Source organism: Eurypyga helias, unplaced genomic scaffold (genome assembly GCF_000690775.1).
Source record: "Eurypyga helias isolate BGI_N326 unplaced genomic scaffold, ASM69077v1 scaffold17151, whole genome shotgun sequence".
Lineage (NCBI taxonomy): Eukaryota > Metazoa > Chordata > Aves > Eurypygiformes > Eurypygidae > Eurypyga > Eurypyga helias.
This window is the reverse complement of record NW_010230335.1, coordinates 1-19746: the sequence shown is the minus strand read 5'-3', so window position 1 is coordinate 19746 and position 19746 is coordinate 1. Positions and strand designations below refer to the sequence as shown.

Here is a 19746-nt window from a genome sequence, read left to right as displayed (position 1 = left end):
TTCCAAACACGGATTGACAGTGAGAACCTGGCAGAAACGTCTGCTTTGTTGAAAAGGAGGAGGGAGATGCTGTTCCCATCCCATCGCGCAGCGAGTGACGCGCGTGCACGTTAGGACAGTTTGCGGAAGTGGCACTTCCCCCCACCCGTTCTTAAGTCAAGTTGCTCTCTCGGTGGGAGAGACTTCCTTGAACGCCTTCGTACTACGGAGTAATTTAAGGAATGATCAGAGAGATAGATCCCATAGGAAAATCCTCTTGTCAAAATGTTATCCATCACCACGGGGAAGGACGGTAAGACCACCTTCTCCCTGAGAGACTGGCATGGATCTCCAGGGCTGTATTTACTGAGGCCACTAGACAACAGACAGTCAGGAGGATCTGACACTATGGAGCAGGAGCTCTGTCCATTGTAATCCATCAGGAGAGGGGATGCCTGTGAAACGGGCAAATACGAACTGTGCTGTGGCAGGAGAGGTACTACCAGCAAGAAGAGAGAAGATTAAACTATAATCGTGTACAGTGCGGTGGGGGGCTTCCTTAGGAATCTTACTACGGAATTCAGGTGTTGGGGAACAAAACAGATGCAGGGAAGGACTCCAAATGCAATCAGGAGTCTAGAAAGCTTTGACTTACAGAACAAAGGCTGAGAAGAAAACCCACCATTTTGGTCTATGGAGAGCACAGGAGGAAAAGGGGAAGAAAAAGGAAAAGGGGGGAAAGATTCAACCTACCCCACAGCTGTCTATGAGGAGCTGAGTAAACATCAGTGTTACCAGCACGCAGGCACGTATCAGCAGCACGTCAGCGAGGCATGCAATTGGTGTGGCAGCAAAGTTAAGGTGGAAACCCAACGGAGTTCATGTTCAGAGCAAAAGGGGTTTTCTTTTTTTAGACTCCTTTGCTTAGGAGAGATAAATTATGCATGCACCTGCTTTTAGTGCGCGAAGCCTGGTGAAGGGTTACGCCCGTTCGCTACTGTTTATCCACCTCCAATGTAAGCACCTGTAAACATTTAAAAAGACACTGATCAGGTAAAGCTTATAAATATGGCTCCAGCCAAACACATCTGTACAAACAAGTTCCACAGCAACACAGTTAAAGGGTAATAAAATATGGCGACTCAGATTTTTGACAAACATTTTATAATTTTTATATAAAAATCTCAGTAAGAAACCAAGCAGAATATCTGACTGAAACATCTGCCTTACAAGTTCAAAAAAACTCACAAAAGAAAAAGAGGAAAAAAAAAAGATAAAAAAAGTAAAATTCCAACCCCCCCCCGAATCCTTTTTAATTATAAACCAGAATATCAACAGAACACTTAAAATAATCTCAGATTGTTTGGCAACTCATCACATCATAACAAGAGACACATTTGATCATAAGAAAAGTTCAGCTTTATATACAACTTCACTTGAACATTTGCTCTCACCAGAGTTAATATACATTAAAAAAAGATTCTGGCAATAATACCAGGTTCTATTTTTAATACCTGTGTATAAAATGTAACATAAAATGCTGAAGCTCTAGAGTTAGAAGTGACATTTCATTTCAATGGGTCCCTCTTTGCTGAAAAAGACAAATACTGAAAGAACAGGTATTTAGTTGCAAAATAAAACTGCTTCCTTTCAGGGTAGCGTTGGCTGACTGTGAGTAAATCCGACCGAATACCATTTGATTTCTTGAGGTCGGTGGTAAATTCATGAGTGAAAATATAATCTAGGAAGATTACATTTTAAATTTTATACTTTGTCACAAACGTGAACAGGAAGGAGCCAAGTCCCTTTCACTATGCTAAGCTACTTCAACGCATGCGAGAAAAACACTTCGCCAACCGTCTGAGCGTGTTTTAGAGAACTTCAGACTTTAGACAGCTCTGGGGGAGCGGAGGGGACGTTTCCTACCGACATCTGCATAGAATGTAAAATATATAATTAAAAAAACCTAAGGTATATACTAAAGTTTACAGACCAATGCTTTCCATATAATAAATAAAATGTCCATCATTGATTAGATTCATACACAGAGTAAAATACAACCTATTTTTACAAGTTTATGTACACGTGTATTAGTAGGCCCGAGGGTGCCTCATGGGTTGGAAGCATCTGCATTAGCATGTCACATTGGGAAATCCCAACTTTCCAGGTCAGTGATAAAATATATAACTACTTTGTTTTTCATTCAGATACAAAGTAAACTTATTTTTTTTCATCTGAAATAAATGTACATAATATTCTGTATAAACAATAGTTTATAAAGCTGTTTAAAAGGTAACTTAAAAGTACTGCATTGATTAACTTAGAGCTCTGAAACAAGCACGTGCAAATCCCTTTGCTTTAAAAAAAATAGAAGCACAGATTTTTTTATTTTTTCTTCTTTTGATTCTTCCAAGAACAGTACTAGCTGGTAAACATTATCGCTTCATTTTCTTCAGTGGCGTCTCCTCCGTTTTCAGCTGGCCTTTTCTCCGTACCACTGTTGGGCTGTCTTCTCTTTTACGCTTGGCAGACTGCACCTTTAACCTGAAAAGCATTATTAATAGGTGTTTTAACATCGGCAGGACCTCTAAAACAAAAAGGCTGGTCAGGCACTATCCTGTTTAGAGGATGGAACTGAACTGTCCACCTCTGAAGAATATATCTACCAGGGCATATTCTTTAAAACCTTACTACGAAAACATTATATACCAGCACAGAGCACAGGGAGGCCTTGTGCACTCCCATCGCATCTTAACAGGGCACTGCGTACTAATTCTGCGTGTTGGAGAGTGCTCCACAGGCAGGACTGGGTCCAGAGCTCTCCTCCTTCGTCCTCTTTCTTTTGGAAAGACTTGTAGTTTGTTACAAACTACATGATCTTGTACCCTGTCTCACCAAGACAGAAGAGCAGCAACAGTGCCTTAAGTCTCACCCACACCAGAGGAAGTAAAGGGCAGACATCACGCACCCTGCTCTCTAGTTTAGCATCCACACATAAGCCCACCACAACTCTAAGTGTGGCTTAAACTCCCGGCCATTCATAACCACGCCAAGTCATTCACACGAGGTGAACTGTGACAGCTGATCTGTGCACGATACATGACCTCCCGAGGTTTGGTTTGAAGACATCGCCACATTTCGGAGTGGATGGCAACTCAAGGTGTTTGCCATATTACCCATTTTACAGGTGAGCTACAAGATGACTAGCAACTGTGCATCACGTTTTTTACTCCCGTGGGATTTTACACGGTGAGCTCAACTTTAAAAGTTAAAAAGTGCCAGGAAAGGAGGGAAAGGGAAATATTTTCAAAACTCAACGTAAGGACTCTCAGAGTTTCTCCTCTTTCATCAGCTGATCTCAGAAAGATCTCTGAAGCATCAGAATCACATCATCATGTGTTGCTTTAACCTTACTACAGCTGCTCTTTCCCCGACTCAAAGAGCCACAGCTCGAGTTAAGGTACCGCCTAACAGCATTTTCAGATTCTCCCGAGGGGTTTCTAAGGATGGAAAGAAAAAATTCTAGTATTGTAAATGGTAAAGAAAGGAAGGGAAAAACCCCAACCACCCTGAACAGAAGAAAACCCTTTAAAAGCTTTTATATATCACAAGAGAACAGAACAGAGCAAAACTAGACTGCTGTTCAGATTTTGAAGCCCTGTATTACATAGAAGGAAAGGATCAGTGTAGGGGCTTCCAAAACAACCAGCAGAAGTGGATTCAACTTTAATACTTACTGTGTCAGTGGAGGAGATTTATTAATTTTTGTATCACTTGGAGATCTTTTTTTTGCTGCTAGGTTCTGTCGTTTTCTAGGAGAAACTGAACTTGGACTGCTGCCTTTAGAAGTTGCACGTGTGGTTGGCTTGCTGGGCTGCTTTCTGTAATACAAAAGAATGATGAATGTATGTATAACAAAATACTTTCCCCAAGTTGCTTTCTTCTTGTGTTCCAAGTGCAGAAAATTAAAAGCGCACAGTATTCGCAACAAGTAAATCAAAGTTGCCAAAAGAAACAGTGAAAAGACACATTTGCATGCTTCAAGACACAAACTGCAATTCCAAACTATGTATTTTCATATCAAATGCAGAATCAGAACACTACTTTACTGACAATATATAGTACGTATGAAATAAAAATCCCAGTTACAAATCTGCAATAATTCTGGCACGTAAGTGTCCATGTTTAAAAAAAAAATAGCTTGTGCTATCAGCAGAGAAACAAAAGCAGCAGAGGTGAAGAGGCTGCAGAAGAAAAGAGAATGTGCTTATCTGGTGCAAAGATAGAACTCATCCTAGCTTCAGCATCCACCAGTTCAGAAACATGAGAATCTGGTTACTGGCAATCAACTTCACAGTTTGGAAAACAGGTTACTTAAGTCAGAACAGAACGATAATCCCGCAACGCTGAAGATGAAGAAGCAGCCCCTTCCACAGAATTACTCCCAAACGCTACTTCAAAGATGACGACTGTTTGCAGCACCTTAAGATAGAGCTGCTCTGTTTCAGTCAGAGCAAGAAGGTCAGCATTGGAAATCTGAGACACGAAACACACATCTATAAAAAAGCAGATGTTTCCACAAGCAGTCAGAATGCAAACACTAATATCTAAACTTTTATTACCATTTTAGAGCTAACGATTACGTGAGACTGAAGGGAGCCCCTTTGCCTTTGCCAAAGCAGAGCTGTTGGCGGAGTGGTAGTGGTAGATGTGGCAGTTTTTATTTAAATGAAGACTACACAACTGCTTTCTGATTCAGCTCTGAAACCACATATTCAAGAGCGTACTATGAGCAGTGCTTCCAGTAAGTCCCAAGGGCTAACATGCAACATGACATCCTTCGGAATGAAGCAAATGCAGTAAGTTTACAGAAATCTCAACATGAACATAAAAACAAAGCCTGGACTCCATTTCTGTTCTGGAAGGCAGCAATATAAATTAAAACTTCCCAAAGCTGATACCTCTCTCTTTGCTTCCACAACAAAGCCAAGAGAATGAGCTTTGCTATAATTCAGTTTCCCTACAAGAAGGCAGACCTACGCTAAGGGAGATGAAAAACGGTTTCTTGAAAACACAACTCTTTCTACCATACTAGTCTCTTCCAGGAAGATTGCCTTCGGAGCTTGCACATCACCACACTAGAAATTAAATCCTCCAGTGCTGCGGATCCTTGAGTTTAACTTGGATGATACTCGGGAAAAGATAAGAGACATGGGAAACTGTACTTTCACCTTATTCCAACTGCAAATATCAAATGGTGAATTGCACAGTCAAGTCAGACGTCCCTTTTTACTCATCAGAATTACGTGACCTTAGACCCACCTTCTGAGACACCACTAGGATGAAGACTGCCAACAGGATCAGTTCTTACCTTCTGACATATTCAAGTATATCTTTTGACACCCTAACAGTTTCCCTACCTCCCCTTTTGTCTCTTCAACCCCAGAAGAGTGGTACTACAGTCAGAACCAAAATTAGTTGGGAAGCTCTCGTCAATTTAAACCCTCCCCTCTCTAAACAAAACAAAACCCAAAAAAGAAAGAAAAAGAACAAGCAACAACAAAAAAACCCCACAACAACTGAGAACCGGGTAAATAAAACCTGCTGTCGGTGTCTCTACACACAGTTACCTTTGAGCCTCTAATCTTGTGGCTGATCTAGTTGTGGCCCCAGAATGCGCTTCATCATCTTCCTCAACATCATCTTCCTCACCCTCCTCTGTCTCTTTCAGTTCATCTTCAGAAGACGTTAATTTCCGACGTTTTCTCTCTGGCTCCAGTGTTTCTGCCCATGTAAAATTTTACACATGTGCTATAATTTTCCAAAAGCCCTCCAAAAGGATATGGACACTTAGTTTAGAAAAGGTATTCTATTCACAAATCCCATTTTAAGTAAGTAATTTTCCATTTCCTTTATGCTTCAACGTTTTTAATTCACACTTGTTTGACTCAATCTTGCTAACACATTCACAACAGTTTACTTATGCAGCTCATAGCCAGAATTCATAGAAAATTCATGAGGCTCTATAGAAGCATCTGGGATGTAGCAATTCTGACATAAGATTACAGCAATTTACACATATTTACATAATATTTACACGAGCTGTAACTCAATGATTTTTCCTGAAGAAAGGAAAATTGAATAAAGCTTATCTTGTTGCTATTGGTAAACAGAAAGGCACAGTAATGTCTTCTCATTCTGTGAGGAGTAGCACAGTTTCATGTTTTTACCAGTTTCTTCTGATGGACCCAGAGAACGCCCTGGCTTTCTTCCCCTTTTACGCACAATCATTTCTGCTTTCTCAGCTTCATCCTCCTGAAAAAATAAAACAGAAGCGAGTAAGGCAAGAACAATTTAATTTAATCAGAATACAGACATTTTTCATTACATATAAACTTACAAATTAAAATGGTTGCACTTACATTTGTTGTTTCTTTCTTATTAGATACGTCTGTACCTAAAAAGAAAGGACAAAACTTAATCCTGAACTTCAAACCTTTTGCCAATCAGTTTAAAAAGGAGTTCTTTCAAACTCTGTCAGCTCTGCATAAACACCACAGCTCAGAAAACTTTTAAAGTCTCTATCTAATTTAGAATACGACTTTGTTGTATTTTCTTATACACAGAGACTGGGACAATGAATGTTTTTTTAACTGACGTTAGTTATTGCTTTGCTGCAAATGTGGTTTTTTTTTTTTTTCTAAACAGAAAAGCAGAAGTTACTTACCCCTTTTAACTACTGTCAACCAATTACAGAATCCCAGAAAAATCTAGCTTGGTAGGGGCCTCTGGAGGTCGCGTAGCCCAACCTCCTGTTCAAAGCATGGCTAAATTAATCAATCTTATCACGCTGCTCGAGATCATCTTTAATCCAATTTTGAAAGTCTCCAAGAACACGTTCCCTCCAGGCAATCTGTTCTAGTGCTTAACTGCATGCCCATGGCAAAGCACCAAGAAGCTCAAAAAGACAATATTTAAAACCAGTCTAGTACCTGGTATGCAAGTTACATGACTTCCTCCATTGAAGTACTTCTTACCTTCAGTTCAGTACTTCTTACACGCTGGTCTAGGCACGTTAAAATACATTTGTAACCATGTGACCCATGTCTCAACCTGGTCTCTCTCTGTGGTAGATGCTTACCACTTCTACCCTGACTCACTCGATGGTAACAATGATTATTTGACAAAGCTTTTCAGCGTTGTCAAATGTCATTATCTGCAAAACTGCAAGGACAAAAATCCTTAGGTTGCTTCTCGTCTTGTATTGCTAAACAAAAGCAAGTTTTTATATCTTTTTCCCCCCTGTCATAAAACTGCTGCCTATTTTTGTGTTCTGAAAGCTACATAAGAGACAACACAAACTCTCAACTCATCACTGATAAGACTGATAGAACAAACAGAAGAGTATCAATGCAACAGATAAAAACTAGATCTCAAAGAACACAAACATATTCTAAAATTCACATACAAGTTTTCTGGAGTTCCTTCGTTACGGTTACACAGAAAAACTTTTACACAACAGCAAATGAAATAAAATGCAAAGATGTTTAACTATTCAATGAAGAAATGCAATAAAACATAGGACTGTCCACTGCTTTAAGTATTTTACACAAAGTTAAGCGTATTGGGTTTGCGTGGCAGTTTTGGTAGCCAGGGGACTACAGGGGTGGCTTCTGCGAGAAGCTGCTAGAAGCCTCCCCGTGTTAGCCGGCTCCAAGATGGACCCACCGCTGGCCAAGGCCGAGCCAATCGCAGTCATAATGCCTCTGGGATAAACATGTTAAGAAGGGGAAAAAATGACAGAAGAAGAGGGATCTTTGCAGACAGAGAGCGAGCAAGATGTGAGAGATTCACTGGCAGGGCCGGGGGGGCGCCACGGTTTTTTTCCGGGCGCCCCGTGGTGCAGCCCATGGGGAGGCCGGCTGTCCCCTGCAGCCACGGAGGGTCACGGGGGAGCAGAGACCCACCTGCAGCCCCGTGCGGATCCCACGCCAGAGCAGGGGGATGCCCGAAGGAGGGTGTGACCCCGTGGGCAGCCCACGCTGGAGCAGGCTCCTGGCAGGAGCTGTGGCCCCGTGGAGAGAGGAGCCCAGGCTGAAGCCAGTTTGCTGGCAGGAACTGTGACTCTCCCTGGTCCAGCTGAGGAGGCGAGTGATAGAGCAGCTTGGTGGCCAGCTGCCTCCAGCCAGGGTCAACCCACCACAGCACATCTAACGTATGGCCAACATTTATTAGCTCTGTTGTGTTCACTTCCAATTCTGGTATGTTTCGGCAAATTTGTAGCAAAATGATTTTTGATTGACAAATACTCCATGTAAGTACAAGAAATGCCTTTCTTAACAGACACAACCCTCTCTTTAGGACGTGAAAGTATAGTACTTTTGCCTCAAGATACGTAGAAAAATAATAAGCTATAATATTTAAAAAACCTTAAACACGAGGTTACAGCAGCAACCGCTGATTGGTGTGGAATAATTTGTTTCAGTGCAGTGTCAGTATTATGGGAGGATGCTGCCCTCAGAAACCAGCTGTCTCTGAACTGTAGGAGTTGCACCGACTGACAGGAAATTCTCTGCTTCCCACGCTACAGGGAAGTCTGTCCCCATCCCAAACCCTTGTGCAGAACAGCCCAAAATTACTAGAACAAGTGAACTGCGCAGGGGCATTCCACTGTTTTCTTTCCACTGCCAGGTGTTTTCAACTCCTTTTCTCATATGGATGCTAACATATGATGAGAAGTTTAACTGTGTTAAGTGGATGAAGTATCCTCTCTCTGCAGTACCACTGTGACATCAGCCGCTTTTTACCTGGAAAACTAAATGTTACTTAACACAGCAAATTACCTGTTAAGTGTCTGGTTTTTTGAATGAAAAGCAAACCAGAAGGCACTTTTAACACCCTTCTCGCATTCTTATCTGTTTTCCTTGCAGCTGAGAGAAATCAAGTACCACACAACCAGCTAACCCTCCCAGACACAATTCCGAAGCATATGGATTAAAACTGCCGTTTTAACAAATGAGGAGAAAATAGGAAATAGTCCATACATGCAGTGCAGCCAGATTAATATCTCTGTAGAAACCCAAAGTTTTGGAAACTCCAGAAGATCTGTTTTGAAGACTCGTTTTCCCACATTTGCGGCATGAATGTTTGTATTTGTTTACAAACCATTTTTTAATCTGCCTTTCAGGTTCATCTGCTTCCTGACTGCATTTCAAAGTCTATTCTATGAATGGCCATAATGAAAAAGACACATTTAAACAACAGATGTCGTTCAGCCTCCACACACGTGAAAAATTAACTAAACCATCTAAAATTCAAAGTCTGACCTCTTACAGGTCACAGATATTTGAACAGGAAAAAGAAATAGACAAGTATCTCACTTTATTTGACTTTACATTTAAGCACTGAAAGTATATTTTTGAGTAAAGTTAAGCAATCACTTCCTCAAGACCTTACAGCAGTTGTGAAAGGGGAAAGACATATCCCCTCATGCTACCACTATGCTCTTTAAACACATTTTCACAGATAATCCAATTATCTGAAGAAAAATTGAGTATTTTTCCTACATGTATTTTAAAAAAATTACTGTAATAAGTGTGATTGATAGCTGCTGTATAATAGAAAATAAGCAGAAATGGAGAACAGACACTAAGAACCAGTCTGATGGGGTACCCACCCATCTCTGAAGCTCTGCCATGTGCCTACCACCCAAACTATTTTGTATATTCTGCAGTGCATTATTCAGCACTTAACAATCCTGCTGCATCTTTGAAGCAAATTCTTATCACGCTGCTCTTTTTTAACATTAAAAACTCAGTAGGAATGAGGGACAAGTCTTCGCTGTTCTGTTTACTCAGATGTTTTCACACACTGATAATACTGACTGCCAGAGATGGTATTTAGGAAGGACCCATGTGATTTTCTTGAAAAACCTCTTCTATTTCTTCCATCTTCCATTTCATTTGTTAAAGAAGATCTAATTTGCTTACCTGTTTGAGGTGTTTTTCCTCTACTCGCAAAGATAGGAAACTGCAGCTGAAATAAAAAAAAAGTGGGTGTTTTAATTAAAGTCAGAAAAATCCAGGGTGGTATTACATAAGCACAGAAACTTGCTCCCATTCATAGAATATATCTGCAAATCTAGAAAACATGAACATTCTGAGGAGCATACAGAAAGTTTGTACAGAGTTTAACATAACAGTTTGCCCATTCATGATAAAAATTTGAAAGGGGTCAAATCGGCCCACAAACAAAGTCATAGCAGTTTCAGTAACACGATTGACACTAAAGCCATTGCAATAAAAGACAGAAGTTAAAAGCAGTTTCAGTTAAATAGACTTTTGAAAACTTAAATATCAACAATGCAAGAAAAGTTTAGTGCAGTCACTTTATGTAATCACAAATACACAGAATTATAAATCAACAGAATTTTATATTCACCCACAATGCAGAACGAGCTATGTATAATTATGTAATCTCCTACGATGACTGTCAAAAACACCCAGATGCTTTCATCACTGAACAATGACACTAGGATGCCAATGCTTCGAGGCAGCAGCATGTTCTCAAAGCAGCGCAGGGGAAACTGCCATGTAAAGACAGTACCTCACTGTACAGGACCATTAACTCAGATGAAGACAGGTATGGCTCCTCCTGGAGCCAGCCTGGGACTGACTGACACTCTGATCAGTCATCACTAAGAGGTACAAGACCTTCAAAATAATTGAACTAGAACAAGATGATTTTGTTCCAGTACTGAGGATGTCAAGGTATTTCTAATTAATCCCCCCCTAATTTTGAAGGGGATTTAGAAACTGATTTTAATTCTTATTTGGAAAAAAACCAAAACAAACCAACCAACCAAACAAAACCCCCCACCAAACAAACAAAAAACCACCCCCAAACCCAAGAAAACCCAAAACCAAACAAACCAAAACCCCACAACTAAACCAAACCCCACCCCAACAACAAAACCACAAAAACAACCCCCAAAAACCCTGAACACCAAAACCCACACCCATTCAATTTACATTTCATCGAATTAATACTGGGGGAAAAAATGCTTAGGAAAGATTAGGAATTCTGAAACAAAACTCCACCAGGCTTGTAGAGGGGACAGGATTCAAAGGGCTGTCCCTGCAGTGTTACAGGCAGAACAGGCAGGGTCGAGAATTCCTGCTACCTACAGCCTAGGTAAACTCCCAAAACTTCTGACACTCATGCCAGCTGGTGCATCACCAGGCCAGCAGGCAGAAAACATGAGTTTCAATGCAGCTTTGCTTTTAAAATCGCCTCTTTTCTATGCAGTAACTTGGATTCTGACATACAGGAATTTCCAACAGAGGAGTCTTCCAACAGATTAAATCCAACTAGTCATACTCCACAAATATGCCTGATCCATTACTATGCTGTGCTGGAATCCCACTGCGGTACAGAAACCCTCCCAACAGAATACTGTTTTAGCAGTGAACATATGTCACGTGGGTTAAGAAATGAATATACTCCTGAGCTTTAAAAGATCTCTTCAGTTACTAACCAGCATATGTCTACCTTTAGAATGAACTGTAGACATTGTAATACGGGTAATACAACTGCATTACACAAGAGTTACCATCAGCAATTATTATGACACGTTCAGTGGTGAAAAAAGACCAAAATCCCAAGTTTTTGAAACAAAGTCACCCTTGAACTTCAGGCCAAAATTACTCTCAGCATCAATTAAGAGATGTGTGCACACAATCAGAATTTCACCCTAAGTAAAAGTGTTTGCTACCCCACGTAACGCTTAGATTATGTTGTACAAAGTTTGATCCTGTTGGGTTATTTGCTGTTTTCAGACTTAAAGATATATTTTGCTTACAAAGTTGAATTATATTAGTAGATATTACTAATAGTTTTTGTTTGCTTAGACTGAACTCAATTATCAAGTTCTTCGTAAGATGTTTCTGAAATACTGTTAACTGTTAAACAGATAAACGGCTTGTTACCGTGTTTAACCGCACCCAAACAAAATAAAGGCACTTACATTCCCAGTGCTCATATCAGCTTTTGACTCCCCACCTGAGGGAAGAAATATGAATTCAGAACTTGAATGTCACTATTTTCCTCGTTTTCCCACACAGGTATTATGAACAACTTACCACCAGGCTGTACAGCTTCAAGAGGGTATTTACGAGGCCTTCCCCTTTTCCGCTTCACTATTACAGGTTGATTTTCCTATTAAAAGTGAGGGATAAAAATAGTTTAGTTACTGTAATTGACATCTAGCATTTGAGCAATATAACACAAAGATGGCTGCTAACTTCATAACACGATAGTAGCAGTAGTGCTTGTCAGTTTAAAAATGTAGATGGGGCAGGTTTCACACTGCCTGCTGTGAAACCTACTGATATCGCTGAAAAGAAACAAGACAACTCCCAGTTATAAAAAATTCTCTGTGGCTGGCCTCAGACACAAAGCATATTTAAGAACACTGTGCCTTCTGCCCCCTTTCCCACAACAACTCTTGCTGCTGGCTTACCCTGTATCTCCCACCGCACCTTTTCAGTTTTATGAGAACGCCAAGCTCTGTACCTTCTGAGCCCTTTTCCAACACCATATAGCACAGACTACATCTTGTAAGAGTTGAGCACGTGCTATTCAACAGTCAGTATCTTAGTTATCCCAATACACACATCGCTGACATTCTCCGTATTAGCAGGGCCTTTATTAAAGAAAAGGACCCTTACTTTGAAGTTAAAGTTGTCATTCAGAACTCGAAGTAACGAATACGGTCAGATGTTCAGATTACAAAATGGCCAGTAATAGACTTTCTCCTATTTACAAGGAAAGAAGGCTAAGTGCCACATGCAGCATTCACTGAAGTCTAGTGGTGTCCCTCTGCAAGGGATCTTAGTGACCCAAGCCTTGCGTGAAGAAAAGTAACAATTTATTTTTTAAAATTTCTTCCACTTCCAAATTAGAGGCAAAAAAAGCAAATGACAAAACCCAACGTGTATTATGAGAACTGTGTCCATTTCTAGGGGACAGCAACAATTTTAATCTCTAGGGTTCAAACATTTGCCTACAACCACCACTGCAGAGTATCACAAGTATATGCCTAAGAGATAACAAAGTTCTAACACTGCTGAGTGATAAGATTTTTGTAAAGCCAAGTCGTATTTGCTAGTGACTAAACTGTCCACATCTCAATTAAAAGGTTTTTCAGAAAACATGATTTCTATACAACTCCATAGTGTCTTTCTGTACAATTTATTAAGTACTATTAAACGTAGGGAGTTACTTCTACTTCAGCAATCAACCACTGATGTCTTACGGTCTGAGTTTACACTTTGTGACACAGAACGACGTGAGTCTCTTGTGCTGCGAAGTACATATGTTTTCACTGCTATTTCTCCGCTGAAGTCTTAATACTGCTGTCAACAGACTACAAAGTACTTCTCTTCAGTGCGAACATGCATTATCTCAGTTAGTTAACATAAGACCACCTACCTCTGGAGAGTTTTCATTTGATTCCAGACCATGCTTTTCCTTTTCAGACATTTCCAGCTCAATGGTAAATTCATCTTCACACATACAAAAGAAAAAAAAAAAAAAGAGAGAAACTGTACACCTTTCTTTTATTAGGCAAAGGTACGAGCCACACTCTCCACACCAAAAGCATTATTTCATTCTGTAGCCCAAAATTCCCTAGAAATTAACAGTATTTGCCTTGTAGCAACAACATATTGGTCTGCCAGACTGCTTCCCTAACACTGAATGAGACAGACAGGTATTTTAATTTAAGGAAAAAAATGAAAAAAGCTCAAGAGTGTGACCCATTGTAAAATAGTTAGATAAATACAAGCCACTATTCAATTTTCTCCATATTCCATGAAACAGAAAGCTGAGGATACAACCTCATTGCAGAACAGTTTCAAACCTGTCAGCATGCTAACCACAGAGATAAAACTATGGAAAGGTCAAACTAGCATTAAGGAAGATACTCACTTTGTTCACACAAAGACAGAAGTTACATCAAAGCCAATATTAACACTGCGGACACATCACCTTTGATTATTTTAGTGCAGTTAATAAGTCAACTACAACAGTGCTTTTTTTTTTCCTGATTGGTTTCTCTACAGAAACAAACAGGACTGATTTGGATGGTGATTACGTCAATCCTTTTCATGAAAGAACATCTCTTTTTTTGTGGTCAGAGTTAGGAGAAGTTCTTCTTGTCACATGTCTGTGATGGTGCTATTTTCCAATCTGCCCGTTTATTTGCAATGGGCTCTCCTACCCGAGTTACATACAGCAGCACAACTGAGTGGGTGGGTGACAGCACACCAGGAACATCAAATCTACTCTCCCCTGTGCTGAAACAGAGTTAATTTTCCTCACAGCAGCTACGATGAGGCTATGTTTTGGATTTGTGCTGAGAAGAATATCAATAGCAACAACTAAACCCAATAGTGTGTTAAGCAATGTTTATAGCAAGTCACGGACTTTCGGTTTCTCTTACTCCCCTGTCCTCCCAGCTTCTTCTCTACAAGAAGCTGAGGGAGGGGACACAGCCAGGACAGCTGACCCAAACTGACCAAAGGGACATTTCATGCCATAAAATGGCATGCTCAGTATATAAGTTGAGGGAGTTGGCTGGGTGTCAGTCAGCCAGTGGCGAGCAGTTTTATAATGTTTTTTTCTTCCCTTTTTCCTTTTTATTTTATTACATGTTAATATTCTCATTAAATTTTATTGTTGTTATTAGTAGCAGTATTAGTATTATTAATACCTTTGTTTTATTTAATTTACTTGCAATTATTAAACTGTTGTTATCTCAACTCCTAAGTTTCCCTTTCCTCTGATTCTCTTCCCATCCCACCATGGGAGCGGGGAGGTGAGCCACTGGCTGTGTGGTGCTTAGTTGCTGACTGGGGCTAAACCACAACACACCATCAAAGGAACTAGAATTAATGCATTTTTTGATAGCAGTAATAGAACAGGCAGCAACTAGAGCATATATGGAATATTTGCTGGGATTAAGCTCCTAATTTCTCTCAGAATCATTCAAATGGGAAGAAATCATCATTCAATATAGACTCAGAAAATTGCCCAGAACAGACTGTTTCATTACCTTTTTCTTCCATAGCACTTCTAGGAGGTGTATGCTTTACATCAATTTCTTTGGACACTTCTGCTCTATCACCTGAAATATCTTCCTACATTATTTTGAAACAACAAAGAAAAGAGCATCTTACTACAAATTTAAGATCACTGTCAGTTACTTATATTAAAAAAATCCCCACCCCCCAATATACAAGTAGTTATTTTAATCATCAAGATTTTGTAGTGTCTCTTAAATTATGCTGAAAAGCTTCACCAAAATAAATGGGTAAGATAGTCCCCCACATTCCGCATGTACTCTTAAAAAGAACATCTATTTTGTCCTGAATTCCTGTTCTGACTTAGAAGATAGCAGTGCAAACCCAAAACTCTGGTAAAGTCCGACACCCTCTTGCAGATCTCAGATCAGTATGACCATGAAGATGCTCAACTGACTGGACAGCTGGGATTCAGCAACGCTCCACATGATCCCAAGCTCCAACCTAACTACCGTGCAAATCTGTCCACCACGCCTCAAGGGATTCAGGGGCTGTGCACACCAACACTGACCCTTGCCTTTTTTTTTTTTTACACCCCCCTCCCCAAAAAAGTGAGTACCATTCTACAGTCAGTTATTTTGTATTCAAGACAATGCAAAAGTAGCTTACAGTTAATAATGAAAGTGCCTCCCAAAATAAACTGCTATAGAAATAAAACTGTAGGCTTCCACCTTATTTGCATTACAATTGCAGAACATTAAAAATAACTGTTCTTGAAAATACCTTGATGTTATCAGGTTTCGTTTTGGAACACTGACTTTGTTCATCATCTTTCCTCACATCCTGAGCAGTCAGCTGGTTGCCTGCAAAAACAAACAACAGTTCAAGTGTTAAAACACTTTACCTTCTGCATTTGTCAGATTTTGATGCTGCTTTTACACCAGCGCATCACTAGTGCGATCCAAAAGATTCTGAAAAGCAGTATCTTATTTACAAAAGTACTAGCAGTAAGTTATGCTAACCCTTCTTCAAAAAAGGGGAAGACAAAACAATGGCAAAAAATCCCATGTTCCTTGTATGTTATGGGTGGGGTTATTTGCTTGTTTTTAAAGCTAAGTTCAAAACTGAATTTTGGCAGGTACCACATCAAGAAATAAAACATCAACCTTAACTTCAACTCACCCAGAGACAAAGAAAGTAGTTAATGCTACATGGGACACTAATGAATACAGCATGGCTTTTAATTACTCACTGCATCAAATCAAAATTCTTTGCAATAGAATAACATTTCTTTTTTAAGTAAGAGTTTTTATTAATTCTCCTATTGTTTTTAAATTGTTGTGATGCTAAAAAGACAAAAGCAGTTGAAGGCAGAACTCAAACAGATATTATACAGCCAGTCTCATAATAATTACATCAACAAAACATCCACCTTATTTCCAAGTTAACTTTGTCTAACCTCAGAATGTTTATGCCATTCAATGGACTGACTTCCTTCTCACTTTTTGCTTCTAGACAGATAAAAGGCTACACTAAAACTGAGTTCTTTCCAATTTAACAGAAGCATCCAGCCTCACAAAGTCTATTACATGCCTAGATTTTCCGCTGATGATCAGCTTCCCAAATTAACATTCTATGGCCCAGTTGCAGTTGTGTCGCAGCAGCCAAGCTTTACACAAATGCATGTAGTTTTGTATTACTTACATATTTCATTATCCATTGTTCCTGAAGATTTACATTGTATTCCTTTAGATCTATGTTCTTCAGTTATCTGGGTATCCAAGTTTTTCACCTACACATAAAATACACAGAAAGGTAACTCCCTACCTCTTTTATCCATGAAGTTTATAAACACAGAAGAAAGTTTTTCCTTCTAGCTACTTTCAAGTACAACATGCATTGAAATGGAAAGTAGCAGTATTACAAAAGCAATTTACTCCTACATCTCAAGTAATGCTACTTCTTCAGGACAGCACCATGAAAGAACTTCTGACTTGTAGTATTTTCAGAATTTCTATGTGATGTTTTTAGTGAAAAAGTCTGTTTTAATTAGGCACCCCACTATGTTCTTTAAAAGCAGTTTACCACGACAATTCAACCAAAACATTTCTGGATTTAAAAGGAGGACACTCTCCTATATGCAGAAAGAGAGTTAGAATCTCACTAGCACCAGAAACATGGCCAAACAGCATTTCGGTATAGTAATAAATACATTTACTACTCAAGTTTTAAAAACCACAAACATTTTTTTTAGCTTGTTCTCTCTGTTAAATGTTTTGTTTCTGGTCCACAAGAAACACTTTACATTTGCAACTTTCCCAGTCATCCTTTTTATATTTGTAAGCTCCATGTTCTTAAGAAATCCCAGTAGACCGCATAAAAAGAACAGGTTTCTAGTCCTGATCAAAGCCCCAAGAAAAAGTCCTTGTGGAGGACACTCAAGCTTCTCTTTTCCATCAGTTAACAACAGTCCTGAAATAGCCATAGACTGCTGAATAACAATACAAGATTTATTTACTTGTAAATTTGAAAGAATAATTAGGCATGAACCTACCAAGCTGCACAGTCTCAATATACACAGGCTCCACATGTACCAAAATAGTATTTTCCTTTAGAGAATATTCAATGTAAATAGAAGTAAAAGCAAGAGTGAAAAAAAAAAAAGCGCAGCAGACTTGTAAAAACAATGAACTTACATGAAGAGTTTCTCTTTCTAAAGCAATATTCCTCTGCAACAAATCTAATAAGAATAATAAAAAAATAATTAGAAAAGCTAAGCAAGAGCAAAGTACTACAGTACCCCCCCACTTCACCTCTCTGAAAGGATTCCAGAGTACCTGAAACTATGTAAAACTTACTTTCAAAGTTGGAAATGAGGCACCTGATATCTTCTGACAGTGTTTTTTTAAAAAAGAGAATATGGATTTCTAACGCATAGGATAACTGAGGATTATTTTATGGCTAAACTACAGGCAATCACAGGGCTGTTCTCCTTGAAATACTAATGACCCTGAAATTTCAAAGATAGTTCTAGCATTTGAATGAATCGGAATTTCATCCGTCACATCCTTAGATGTCGGATCATGGGATGAAGTAAACAGTGATGACAACTATAACATTATGCTTCCAGAGACCTAAAGTTTGCACAATTGTACTAACGATACCTGTAGCTGATACTGTGCATGTACGGAAATTGTATAATTGCTAGACTCTACCATATTTTAACTCTGGCTCCGATAAAGCAGAGTCTTAGCCTTCCGTATCAAAAAATGTGGAAAATAATTATGAATTATGGGAGGTGCTGAGAGCTCTGCACTTTTGAGAAAACTCCCTCACCTTCTAAGCCCTTTCATATAGATACATAAAGACAGAATCGTAAAGAAGCTGCTCCTTTGAGCGGTCTACAAAACACTTAAAAGTCTGATTCATAAGAGGCACTGAATGAATATTTTAATTAAAAAAAAAAAGCTGACAAAACATTCCAGGCAGTTTTCCTTTCAGCTACAGTAAGAACATAAACCTATGATCCAATAAACCCACTCTATTCTACAAAGAATGTAATTTGTAGCTCATTTCTTAAACCTACTTATTTTAGCAACAATTCTTCCACAGCTATACTGCTTAGCTGCACATCTTTCCATTTGTAAAGTAGTTTCAAATGAGCTTGATCCTACCCACTCAAACAGCAATGATTCGTTTACATTCCAAAGAATCTTGGACTACTAAACTACTGTGTCTGCTGTTCATACTCGTGACAGGACACACATTTGTCTTTTAAACAACTTCCTTTTACGTAAGTTGAGCTATACGTATATATGTACATATGTATATATATATAAAGAGAGATTATTGTGTGGTGTGGGAGAAAAAGAAAAAACCCTCTCCAGCAAGAGCTACAAAGCATTATTCTTCAGTGTGTGTCATACCCAACATGATTTACATAACAAATGGATTTTTCTTAAACATTTTACATGGAACAAGATTATCACAGCTAGTTCAATCTGCTTATTTTAAATTTTAAGTAGTGTCTGTCTGGGTGACTGAGTGATGTGAAGTGGCATGGTTTTTCAGGCACTTCAAAGAAACCTCACAGTTCAGAAAAACTAGTTCAAGTTTTGGATCTGCAGTCTTGAAGACCACATTCTTCTAACCCATTCTCAGGGTTTACATTTTCTTTCCTGTGAGCAGAGCATGTCTCATAACTTAGATGATTATACACCACTATTAAAACAGATATGTGAATTTGACCTACCCAAAAATAAAAAGGAATCTGAAGTTTTATACCAGTGCTCATCTCTCACCTTATTCCTACTTTTGTTTTCTATTTGGTAAATGGGTATTTTGGTAAGCATGTCTAAAAATGTTTAAGTGAGCCTAAAGCATGTCCTTTCACAGCATTTAGACTTTAAGATACAACAAGAGGAAATGCTTCTTTAACCTCTTCGGACTCTGTATGCAGCAGTATTGCTGGTACCTCTTGGAATTCACTGTAGTTTTTGTTACTCCATTAACTGAGGATTAACTCTGATCTGGTAGTGTTGTAAACAACTTTGTAATGCATCTGGAGCACAAAATCCATCAAGATGGGAACAAAGTAGGGTTTGTTTCTGCTTAAACAGGAAAGCCAAAGAATTGCAACACACTTAAAAATAATGTGGTTTTAGGAAACAGGGAATTTTTTTTT

The 19746-nt window shown here is 39.1% G+C and overlaps 1 protein-coding gene across 1 annotated transcript; it reads right to left on the bottom strand.

The window, feature by feature from the left end:
* Positions 1–1835: 1835 nt before the first annotated feature.
* On the bottom strand, positions 1836–16854 carry LOC104505528 (biorientation of chromosomes in cell division protein 1-like 1; the record flags this gene model as incomplete). The annotated part of the gene is made up of 12 exons (XM_010160708.1): positions 1836–2523; positions 3717–3860; positions 5610–5763; positions 6210–6294; positions 6402–6436; positions 9969–10014; positions 12005–12039; positions 12120–12195; positions 13471–13544; positions 15095–15179; positions 15846–15925; positions 16767–16854. Coding segments are annotated over 12 exons (1011 nt in total), but the record flags the coding sequence as incomplete, so codon positions are not given.
* Positions 16855–19746: the final 2892 nt, after the last annotated feature.